The sequence below is a fragment of the Bidens hawaiensis genome, unplaced genomic scaffold (genome assembly GCF_021521415.1).
Source record: "Bidens hawaiensis isolate Kalapana, Puna unplaced genomic scaffold, B.hawaiensis_p1.1 tig00007761_1, whole genome shotgun sequence".
Classification (NCBI taxonomy): domain Eukaryota; kingdom Viridiplantae; phylum Streptophyta; class Magnoliopsida; order Asterales; family Asteraceae; genus Bidens; species Bidens hawaiensis.
Window position 1 is genome coordinate 122,046 of NW_027491539.1, and position 12,742 is coordinate 134,787.

General features: G+C 38.3%; 2 protein-coding genes across 2 annotated transcripts; one reads left to right on the forward strand and one right to left on the reverse strand.

Moving 5' to 3' along the window:
• Positions 1–1,981: 1,981 nt before the first annotated feature.
• On the forward strand, positions 1,982–9,460 carry LOC143636003 (cyclic nucleotide-gated ion channel 2-like). Its single transcript, XM_077103699.1, has 8 exons — positions 1,982–2,154; positions 2,540–3,152; positions 7,557–7,772; positions 7,850–8,106; positions 8,183–8,294; positions 8,490–8,726; positions 8,789–8,875; positions 8,961–9,460. The coding sequence occupies exons 1-8, from the start codon at positions 2,144–2,146 to the stop codon at positions 9,438–9,440; spliced, it is 2,013 nt and encodes a 670-aa protein (XP_076959814.1). The 5' UTR covers positions 1,982–2,143; the 3' UTR covers positions 9,441–9,460.
• A 99-nt stretch (positions 9,461–9,559) lies between these two features.
• LOC143636056 (putative mitochondrial saccharopine dehydrogenase-like oxidoreductase At5g39410) lies at positions 9,560–11,500 on the reverse strand. Its single transcript, XM_077103738.1, has 2 exons — positions 10,739–11,500; positions 9,560–10,296 (listed from the first exon to the last, which is right to left on the reverse strand). Exons 1-2 carry the CDS (start codon positions 11,393–11,395, stop codon positions 9,616–9,618), a joined length of 1,338 nt encoding a protein of 445 aa, XP_076959853.1. The 5' UTR covers positions 11,396–11,500; the 3' UTR covers positions 9,560–9,615.
• Positions 11,501–12,742: the final 1,242 nt, after the last annotated feature.

Genomic DNA, 12,742 nt, shown 5'->3' on the forward strand with positions numbered 1-12,742 from the left:
CTTGTCCAATATGTGAATTTTCAAGAAGTTCATACACAACATTCTTAGTGTAGCTTTGATATGATAAATAAATAGAACAATAATAAGATACAAAGAAACATTCATGTCCATGTATCGTCATGTTTTGTTTTTAACATACACGGCTAACTCAATCAATTTTGGCTTTTGTTTTTTTGTTTCCATACGATCGTATTCAAACTTCGTTTATTGTACTTTTATTTCATACAATCGTATAGCTCCTATACGATCGTATGTAGGGTGTGTGAGTTTCTAGAAAGGGTATATGAATATCATGACCCTCTTAATATAGTCCAAAGTCATATTAAAATGGTTATTTGTTATCCTCTCCCAAGATATCTTCACTCCATCCACTCCTACGCGTGATTACTACTCGTGTGCCCCTTTCACCTTATAGATTTTTAAAACAAGGTTGTAGTTAGACATGAAACATCGTATAATTATATCAAGTAGTAAGCTAAATTGGATATCTTGGGAAAAGGATATTGTCCGGGAAACATTTGGTGGGTTAGGTTTTGGTTCACCTCGGGACGTGAATCTGCTATGCTTTCAAAGAGGTTATGGAGGTTCGAACCGGAAATACACGGTTTGTGGAGGAAAGTTGTATGGTCAATTTCATTATAATAACTCGAGGTTGTGGAGATTCATCCCTTCTAAGGTCTCTAACCGGGCCACTAAAGGGAGGAATAGATAGTGATGTAGTGTTTGAAAACTTTATCATTCTTATCTCATTATATGTATCAACATCAAACACAAAAAAGTAGCATACACAACGCACATATGTACTTTAGAACCATATTGTTGGGTGTCTAGTTATATAACATTTGGTTTTCGAATAAAAAAAATTGGAAACCAAAAGTGTATAAAAAAATTCCTACTTTAGATCCATATTTTATTAATTAAAAAATAAATTAACTATTTTATTAATTCAAAAAATACTTTCTTTGACATATGTTATATAAACCTTATTAAATACACAAAAACAAACATATATTCATAATATAGTTTTTAACTCCGACAAATACAAACTTGCAAATATATATTTTTGACGACCAAAACCTTAAATTTGAATTTTGTTTTATTGCTAGAAAGAGATGGAGGCTAGCTTTGATCATATTTGGAGTTACTTTTGCATGCCTAAGCAAGATTTGAACATGGGAATACAACCAAAGATGACATTACACCACAACTGAAGTTATATTTGGAGTTACTATTTGACAAATGTGTGACACCTTCCACATGTAAAGTCTGGTAACTTTTGACCAATTTGGATAACTTTTGGGTGATTAGAGTATATACTCAACTCTCTTCCCTTCACATGCATCACCTTTTATATTCCATCTCATCCCATTAGAAAATCAAAAACATACATTCATCAAATTATCCCATCTGTCAAAACCATTTTTCAGTTTATTAAATCAAATAAATATTAAAAATTAAATAAAAATAATTATCATTATTATCCAATATTTCTCCTAGTCCAATTAATTATTTTTAGTATAATATTCCAGTTAATCCAATTATGATTTATGGACACAGTACTAGTATTGTTGGGCACCATGCATCCACAGATTCACTCGACCTCTTTAATTCGGACATCATTAATCGAATACTCATCTGCAGTGTCATTAATTACTTCGCCAGACCCATTTGTCTTTGCTATCTTGATCATGTCCACCTACTTGGCTTTGTTGGATGCATGGTCCTCATCTTTATTACTACTTTAAGTAAAATGTCCTACGCCTCTCCAAAACACGTCACTGTCAATATAAATAACATACTATATATAATATAGAAGGCTTATGAAATAAATCGTTTAAAAACTAACATTATTTTGTGATAATTAACTATATATAAAGTATAAACAAGCAAAAGAGCACATGTAGTTTTATATCTGACTAAAAATTCTTATTGATCTTAAATAAAAATTATTAAACCTTTGTACAGATGCATGTAATTTAATTGGTTCGGTGCGTTAGTAGATGAAGTTCGTAACCAACATACCTTACACGTGGCTAATACAAATGTATGTGACTCTATATATATAACTCAACATCATGCTGACCATCCTACTGTTTCCCCAGCATTCTACAACTTCAGATAAACTTAATGCCACCGTTTCACCATGATCACCAGGTTACCTTCTGTCTTTCTCATTAGCTAGGTTCGGTTCAACACACCGTCTTACATTTAATCCTACATCATTTTAAACGTCGAATAGCTGTTTTGACATATAAGTTCAAAGTTATTTGTCTATTGTTAAAATGACTATCCGGATATTGTTTAAACGGTACAAAATTTTTTCAATGTTTGACATTTTTTTTTGTCAAAACAGTCGTCTGAATATTTTGTGGATGACTGTTTGATAGTGTGAAATCAGATGGAGGTCGTGTAGCTATAAATGACCCTTCTAATTACTATTATTATTATTATTATTATTATTATTATTATTATTGTTAGCACGTTATAAGCAAATGAAATACGTGTCATTGACCGATCTAATATTGTATTGTGTTTTTAGATGGATTAATAGCCTATTCAAGCAAGAGAAAACAAATATCATAAACGAAGAATGCTTCCTTTGTAGCCAATTCGGAATCCCGAATTTCCACTCCACGAGCTGCGATCCCACGATTCATCCGTCATGGGAGGCGCTCGCGGGGTCTTCTTTAGTCCCGATCAAGTCCCGTCAAACTACGGATCAAAACAAGAAGTCCACAACGCGACACATTCGTCGCGTTTTGGACCCCCGTAGCGACCAAGTGCTATGGTGGAATAGAGTGCTTCTTCTAGCGCGGTTTGCCGCATTGGCAGTGGACCCGTTTTTCTTTTTTGCGTTGGCGATAGATGAAGGCAGCGACGGTGATGGTGACGGTGGTGGTGGTGGTGGTGGTGGGATATGTGTGTATATAGTGGACAGGGTGGTGAAAGCGGTGAGCATTGTACGTACTTGTGTCGACTTGATGCACTTGTACCACGTGTGGCTTCAGTTCCGTTTGGCTTACGTGTCTAGAGAATCTTTGGTGGTCGGATGTGGGAAGCTCGTGTGGGACTCACGTGACATTGCGTTGCATTATCTTCGATCCCTTCGGGGATTTTGGTTAGATGCCTTCGTCATTCTACCGATTCCACAAGTAAATTCGAATTTTCGTTATTAGACTCGATGATATTAACGTTTGCTTAGAACATAATAGCAATCTAAACGAATTTCAGACAAATTAGTTTATAAGGTATGCTATCGAAAGTATCACCTGAATATTAGCATACCTTTTATAATATACAGGTGGTATGAGGTTATACTAGGGGTGCACAAATCGGGTTCAACTGGAAAACCCGGACCGGTTCGAAACCGGTTTTTTCACACCGGGTTGTAAAATGGAACCGGTTCCAATCAAGAACCAGTTCGGTTCCCGACCCGAACCGATGCCCAGATATGCTAACTTTTAAGAACCGGGTAGGGTATGAACCGGAACCGGTTTTTACGTAAAAACCGGTTCCACCGGTTTTTTTTGAAATTTAAATATTATAGCCGTTAGGAACCGGTTCCAACGGCTATATAGCCGTTTTTGACCGTTGGAACCGGTTTTTTAACTACAAATATGTTATTTTCTTACTATAAATAGCAAGGTTTGTTTGTGTACTTGTTAAACCACTTCCAAAACTATAAAACACACTCCAAACCACAATTAACCTTAAACCGACAACAAATGGCAACTAATGATGACGTTGTTATGGTGATCGAAACAACAAGATGCCCCGATATTTGGGTTCATTACGATTTGTGTTTCATGACCGACTCACATGAGTTGGCACGTTGCAAATATTGCTCGAAGTTTCTTAAAGCAGGGTCCAACTCGACATTACGAAAACATACGAATAAGTATTGTCGAGAGAAAAGAAGTTTGGAAGCTAAAAAAAGGGAAGTGGGAGAGTCGTCCGGCTCTACAACCCAAAAATAAGTATTCCCGGATTAAAACGACGGACTTTGTTTTTTATGTTTTAGTTGTTATGTTTAGTATTGTTTATGTTTTAATAATGTTTGTAATAGTTATTTTTTAAATAAATAAAATGTTCGTCGTTATTAAAAAAGTAACAAAAATTAATCATGAGTAACAAAAGTAATTATAATAAAACAAATCAAAACTAAATATTAGTTGAACAAGTTACAAATAATTTTACCAAAACAAATAATTACAACTCTTCTTCGTCTTCATTCTCGTCTTCACCCTCGTCTTCGTTATCGGAAGAAACCCCGTCCTCCGCCTCCTCATCATGAATATGACGCTCTACTGGTATTTCGTCTTCAAAATTCGCCTTGTGTTGTACACGATCCACCGCATCCAAATGGTCCTTTAGGCAAATGCAAACCTCTAGAGACTCGGGAGTTAGTTTTGTTCTTCGCATAGATAACACCCTCCCACTAAGAGAAAAAACCAATTCGGAAGCAACCGTTGAGGCTTGTACGACAAGCAAATCACGAGCCATGGCGGATAGAATGGGAAATTCGTTTTGTTTACCTTTCCACCAAGCCAACAAATCAATATTGCGAATTTCGTCGACCGTTGCGCCCTCAACATAGTTTGCTCCACTATATCGACCAAGTTCGCTACTTGGGGTGTTTCCTCTTTGCCTCTTAGATGCCGATTCACGAATCCCATTCATCAAGTTTATAAGTGGGTCATTGCACGGCCTACTAGTTGTTGTTTTTTTCACAAAAGACGATCTCGTGCTTGGACCATACATTTGAAAATAATGGTCATAAAGGTCTTGAAGGTTTTTGTTGAACTTGTCCTTCGCTTCCGTCGACAACTTCGGGTCAATCTCGTGCATACCTAAGTCGTCGAATATTTCCTCAATCGTTGTTTCAACCCCATTAACATTCCAATAGGGGTTTAATGCGGCGGCACAAGTAAAGACCGGCGGTATGTTTTCAAAATATTTTATGAACTTTTCTTTCATCACCGCAACAATATTTTCGAAGAGTTTGTTCTTCTCCGCAAAGCTTTTAAAAACACAAGACATATAGTACAATTCTTGCAAAACCCAACAACTAGTAGGGTAATAGACTCCCGATAATTTTGTTGTTGACTTTTTGAACACGTCAAGATACTCCAACAAATAACCGACTTGGACCCAAACACTTTCCGGAAACATATCGGCCTCGCGTTCTTCAACAAGATTGTTATGAAATGCTTGTAAAGTTTGGCGTTGGGCAAAAGCACACTTTAACATATGACAAGTTGAGTTCCAACGGGTTGGAACGTCCCAATTCGGCCCCAAATACTTTCTTTCAACCGACTTGCAATAGTTCTTATATTCAAGATGTCTTCTTTTACCACTTTTGAAGACATCTTGTAACATAAGTCTAAAGTATTTTAAATCATCACAAATGTTTTCATTGTCAAGACCTATTTGAACAACCAAGTTGATGATATGTGCAACACATCGGACATGAAAAAAATCCCCGAAACAAGGTGGTGAATATTTAATGATAAATTTTTCAGCCGCCTTAGTATTGTTTGAAGCGTTGTCAAACGAAATCAAAAATATTTTATTTCTCAAGTTGTAAGTCGTTATAACTTCATCAAGTAACTCAAACAATTTTTCGGCGGTATGTGGGAACGGGAAGTTTTCAAAAGCGATGGTGCGTTTCATCAATTGCCATGTCACCGGATCAACCCAATGAGCGGTGACACATATGTATGATTCGGGCAACCCGTGTGGTGCCGACCAAACATCGGTAGTTAAACTAACCATGGCTTCTAAAGAATGAAAAGACTCGACTAACTCTTTTTTAACACACTCCCACAACCTGATACAATGACGTCTTAAGGTAGTACGACTTACATGTGTGTATCTCGGTTGTAGAGTTTCGCGAATCAACGACGTCAACTCCGGGTCATCAAAGTGGTTAAACGGCAAACCTCGTTGAATAACGAACTTTGCCATTCTATCTTGAACTTGAGTCGTGTTGTAACGAAATAGTGTACCATCTTTACCCAAGTCAATTTGATCGGTCGCGCCAATCCCTTTCAACGCCTTGCAATATGGCTTCTCGATGTGCTTTCTCAAAGTAGAGTTGGAATCGTGCTTTAATATTGAACCACATAGTTTGCAACGAGCCTTTTGATAACCTTCGTCATCCACAATCAAATCCCAATTCTTCCATATGTCTTGGTTGCGGTTATGGTTGACTACCGTAACAACCCTTGGGTCCTCCGTAACAGGAACGGGGGCAACAAAAACACTCTTCTTAGCCTTCTTGTTAGTTTTTTTGATGGGTGCCATAATAATATTTAGTTGGATGGTCGGGTAAAGGAACGGGTTTGCTAAAGGAGTAGTATTTTAGTTTGTTTTTGAGTTTGGTGGTGAAACAAGTGGTGGAAACAAGTTATATATAGGTTTGGGCATCAAAAACCGGTTCCAACGGCTATATTACCGTTGGAACCGGTTCCAACGGATCTATTGTCTCAAAAACCGGTTCCAACGGCTATATTACCGTTGGAACCAGTTCCAACGGCTAATTGGTGTCTAAAAAACCGGTTCCAACGGCTATATTACCGTTGGAACCGGTTCCAACGGCTAGTTTGACTTTTGTTTGACCCTTCAAAAAAAACCCGTCGGAACCGGTTTTTCCAGGTACGAACCGAACCGGTTCCAATTAAGAACCGGGTAGGAACCGGGTTGGAACTGATACTGACATACAAATAGGAGAACCGGGTACGATTTTCGGGTACAAAAATACCCAAACCGGGTATTGTACCAACCGGGTTGGAACTGGAACCAGTTCCGGTTCGGTTCCACCAGTTAGGTTCCGGAACCGGTTTTTTTGTGCACGTCTAGGTTATACGTTACGTTTGACTTTTGCACACCACTCTCATGTTAAATACGTAAATATGATATAGCACACAGGTCATATAAAGCAATTTTTACACCATATGGTTGTATGCTTCTGACACAACACACCACCATAACATTGTCACATCGTATGAGACATATGGCTCGTAAGTAGAGATGGCAATAGGACGGTTTGAGAGTGTATTAGTAATCTTAGTCTCATACCCGATTGCAAAACCATGTCTCATACTTGACAATACCCGCATATAATTACTTATTGGACCCATTTTCAAGTTTTTTTTTCATTCTAATCTTTAAACAATTTTATGGTTTTAAGAGAGACAATAGATTAGAATATGATAAGTTACATTTATATATCATTGTCATCATGAAAATGTTTAAAATATATATTTTTTTCATTATGATATAAATCTCATAACATAATTTCATATTACGTAGCATACAAATATAAATACTAAATGGTATCATCATTTTCCACTTAATAAAGCTAATCAAATGAAATATTAGACAAGGGTTAAGGAAATAAAATTGATAAAAATTGGGTATATGATTCGGGTATACATGGTTTCGGCCCTTCGGGTAATCAGGCATGATATCATTAATCTCATATCCGCGGATTTTTTTATTTAATCACATACCCGAGTATTCGTCTCAATATATTCACATATTATGATTGGCAGGTGTTTTATTTATTAGTGGCACCAAGGTTATTAAGAGAAGAAAAGATATCAATGATACTGGTCCTAGTACAGCTCATATTCATGCTACAATTCATACCCAAACTTTATCATTGCTACTGCTTGATGCATCGCAGACGGTTGATCACCGGTTACATATTTGGCAACGTTTGGTGGCGTTTTGGCCTCAGTTTCATGGCTTACTTCCAAGCTTCTCATGTATCTTTCTTTTACTAATCTCAAAACTTATTGCATTGGCTTTCTTTTATGTTTCAAACAATTTAATTTGGCCTCAGGCGTCTGGAAGTTACTGGTACGCGCTAGCCATACAGCGGGTTGTGTCATGCTTGATGAAACAGTGTGATGCTAGCAAGAAATGTAGCACCCTGTATTTATCGTGCTCGAGTAAAGCCAACTCTAGAAGCTCATCGTGCTTAGATACGGATGGACCATTTGCTTATGGAATCTATGAGTTTGCTTTACCAATAATTTTAATTGATTCTGTTGTCACCAGGATGCTGTACAGCAATCTCTGGGGTATAACATCCTTCAGGCAAGAAACTGTTCAAATATAAACATTTAACAAAAAAAAAAAAAAATCATTGACTAAAAACATGTTTTACTTGCAGTACCATGGGCAACATTCTTGAGCCGACAAGCGAGGTCTTGGAGGTGACTTTTTCTTGTTATATGGTGATCGTTGGAGTAATTCTCTTCACCTCGTTAATCGGAAACATTCAGGTATTCGCTTAATCTTTCATTACTTGGAAAATATTTGAATCGATGAGCGGAAGCAAAGTAAAGGATTATAATCTTTAAGAAGATTACAGATATATTATTGAACCGAAAAACCAGTACATCAAATATGAATCTACCAACTATTTGATCCAATCCGCTAGCTAACAAAGAGTTGAATTGTTTTATGTTTGGAACCAGCTTTTCTTGTACGCAATAGCGGGAAGGACTACGAAAATGCAGATGAAACTTACAGACATGGAATGGTGGATGAAACACAGACAATTGCCTTCTAGTTTGAGAAAAAGAGTTCGCCACTTCGAGAACCAAAGGTGGTCGTTTATGGGTGGTCAAGATGATATGGAAATGGTCAGCGATCTCCCCGAAGGGCTGAGAAGAGATATCAAGCGCCATCTTTGCTTAGATCTAATAAAAAAGGTATTCTAACCGCTACAAAAGAGACCGTCACTATTATCAGTCACTAATTCAAAACTTTTCAGGCACCTTTGTTCAAGTACATGGATGATGTTATTCTTGACAATATTTGTGACCGAGTTACATATTACGTCTACTCAAAGGGCGAGAAGGTATCATACTATCATCACATGAACCCGAAATGTAAAGATGTTTCATATTTGTATATTTACATGCTTGTATCCTTATGCGATTTAGATAATTAGAGAAGGAGACCCGGTTCAGAGAATGATGTTTGTGGTTCACGGTCGAGTGAAGAGAACCCAATGGCTAAGCCGAGGGATTGTTGCAACCAGCACACTGGAACCGGGAAGTTTTTTCGGGGACGAGCTGCTTTCATGGTGCCTTAGGATTCCATTTATGGATCGTTATCCGGCTGCAACCGCAACATTCACTTGTGTAAGAGGAACAGAATGCTTTGCACTAGATGCAAAGCATTTAAGGTACATTACAAATCATTTCCGTTACTCGTTCGTTAGCGAAAGAATGAAACGAAGGGCGAGATATTATTCATCCAACTGGCGGACATGGGCTGCTGTTAATATCCAACTAGCGTGGCGACGGTACATTTTGAGGACTAGGAATGAGGCGGCAGTTTTGAGGGATAGGAACCAGGACCGGCTTAAGCATTATGCAGCCATGTTCATGTCGTTTAGACCACACGACCACCTTGACTGAATAGAAACGTTTTTTTTTTCTTTTTTGTGTTTATGTTACACTGTTTGTTATGTTGCTAAATGTTAAAACTGTAAACACTCAATGTCTAGGTTTATAACATCATAAGATTTATAGATATCCATAACATTTTATTGCATTGGAAATTTAGAAAATATCATGCTATTTATGTCACTTTTCATCTTTCTGAAATCAAATCAAACGAAATCCCATTCTCCTGAAGTCGATCTTGAAGATCAGTCGGGCCAAAAACGATACCTGGAGTATATACTCCGCCTTTAGGAAGATTTTGACGTTGTTTCAAGGTAATTAGAGCACACTGAACCAGAATAATGGGAGTTGTCAAGTAACCAATCTCCGGGCCCATTACTCGGGTAATGATTTCTGTATCGGGTATTGAGTTTCCCTGTGAAGCAAGATTTGCATCGCTGAAGCCCTGGCCCACGAACCACATCTTGAAAGTGGCACTAGTCACTTCCTCTTCAGTTGGACCCGTCTTCTTGAAACCCCCAAATGTAAAAATTGAAGGGAATTTTAACAGAAGCCACCTCCCGAAAGAGAAGGCGCCCAGCAGCCCGATTGATAACCCGATTGCAATGAATCCAAAGACACCCAGAAGATTCTTGGTGGCAATCTTTACACCGAAATGGGCAGGTTTAATATTTGACCAAAAAGCTGCTCGTTTTTCTGCATGTTTAGGGTCCTCATTTACACCTGGTAAACCACTTGGGTTGTCTGTAAGAGTTGCTAGTGTTCTACGGACAACAATGGCGTCTGCTGATGGGAGTTTAACAGCCCAGAGTCCGAGCTCTTTTTGGTGTTCTATGGTGGATCCTTTCACAGGTGCAGGGCCAGGAATCTAAGATAAAAGAAAATATAAAATCAGTAATCTGAAAATCAGGGGTATGATCGGATCGATTTGGGTCAGTTTTGGGCTAAAACCAAACCAAAAACTGTTCGATTTCAGTTTCTTCAATTTTGCTATTTCAGCTTGAAACTTTTGAGCCAAAAAAAAATTGACCCAAAATATTTGGGCCTAAATCATTTTGTTAATTAATAATTAATTAATTATTTTACATTTGGGCTATGAATTCGGTTCTGTTAGGTTCGGTTTTTCTGGTTTTAATTAAATTCAAAACCAAAACCGAACCGTAAGTTTGGGTTTTTTCGGTTTCGGATCTTTTTTTTAGTTTAATGCACACCCCTACTGAAAATCGTAGCAAAAACCCCAAATCGACAGAAAACATTAGACAAATCAATGAATAGATCATACAAAAAAGAAGCCAAATTATTCGACTCACCGAAGGTCTAGACCTTTTCGGCCTGGACCGTCTCAACTCCGCGAGCTTATGAGCATTGGCCACACCCAAAACCGCGGACTCAAACGTCCCAAAATTACCCACAATCCTATTATCCGACTCCAGACTCAAATACGCCTCAACCCGATTCGGCACCGCAGGCGAAACCCACTGCTTCAAATTAAACATCAACCCAAACTCCGCCGGAACCGAGTCAAACCCACAAGCCGAAATGACCAAACTACCCTTCTCCACCGCCTTCTCATGATAACCCGCTTCCATCCTCTCCATAAACTCCGGTTCACCAGAAATATCCAAGTAATCACACCCGGCTTCAACACACGCAGCCACAACCGGTTCACCGTAGAGGCGAAACGGGCCGACGCAGTTGAGGATGAGTTTGGTTTGGGAAGCCATGAGGCGGAGAGAGGGTGGATCGGAGGTGTCGGCGGTGATGAATGGGATGGTGGGGTGGGTATCGGAAGCCCATTTTAAGGCTTTGGAGAGTTTGGAAGAGTTACGGCCGGCTAAGGCTAGGGTTTTGAATGGGGAGTTGGGTGTGTTGAGGAACTTGAGGGCTTCTCGGATTACGTACTTGCCTGTGAAACCGGATGCTCCGAAGATGATGATGTCGTACGTGGGGAGTTGAGCTTCGGACATGTTTGTTGATTTGAGGTTGTTTTGGGTTGATACTGGGTTTTGATGGCATCTAGGAAGATGGTTGTTGGTTCGGTAAAAGGTGAAAGGGGTATGGCTAGATAGAATATTATTATTATTATTACTATTATTAGGTAAAATTCCCATAATAGCCCATTTAGAGAATGTGTTTCTAAGATTATCTTCACTAATTCAAGTTTCCAACTTTGTCTCTTTGGTATCTCGTCGTCGACGACATGATAGCGAACACCGACGATGCGTTACTGAAACAAATAGGATAACGACACGTGGCAGGAATCTGTGTTAACGAAGCGTTATGTTGCTGACGTAGGGTAGCGACGATGCGTTATGTTGCTGACGTAGGGTAGCGACGATGCGTTATGTTGCTGACGTAGGGTAGCGACGATGCGTTATGTTGCTGACGTAGGGTAGCGACGATGCGTTAGCTGATAACACATCGCTGCTACCCTATTTTAGCAACATTAACGCATCGTCAACCCTATGTTATGTTAACGCATCGTCGGTGTTCGCTAACATGTCGTCGGCGACGAGATACGTTTATGTTGCTAACATAGGGTAGCAGCGATGCGTTATCAGTTAACGCATCGTGGAACCACTGCTTTAAACATTAACGCATTGCTGCTACCCTATGTTAGCAACATAACGCATTATCAACCCTATGTTATGTTAACACATTGTCGGTGTACGCTAACATGTGGCCGGCGACGAGATACTAAAGGGATAAAATTGGAAACTTGAATTTAGGGGGACAAACTTATAAACACATTCTCTAAATGAGCTATTATGGGAATTTTCCCTTATTATTATTATTATTGTTGTTGTTGTTGTTGTTGTTGTTGTTATTTCAGCGGCAAATTCAAAATGTTAACGAGCCACTGACTCACTTGATAAATTTGGGCCCTTTATTTTTTGTCTTAAGTGAGTCTTGAATTCGAAATTTATTTTGTAAGTTGAAGTATTTGGGTGTTTCGATCTAATCAGTTAGACCGGAGGTCATTGGAAGGGCTAGAATATTAATAAGGTGGTTTCTTGGTAGTGGGCATGTGATCAATGGCTAACATACATATGTTGGATTAGTCCCGTTTGGTAACTCCAGTTAATTATATTAATTATTATGAATAGTATATTTTTTTATATTATTAATACTATAAACTCCGGTTACTTTTATTAATTATTATGAATAGTATATTATTTTGTTTTATTAGTGCTATAAAGAATTCAATAAGATCTTGGCATTGCAAAATTATCATTTAACCCAAACAGGATTACAAAGATTATCTTTTATATTTGTATTAAATTTCAACGTGTGTCATTTATTTTTAAATTTGA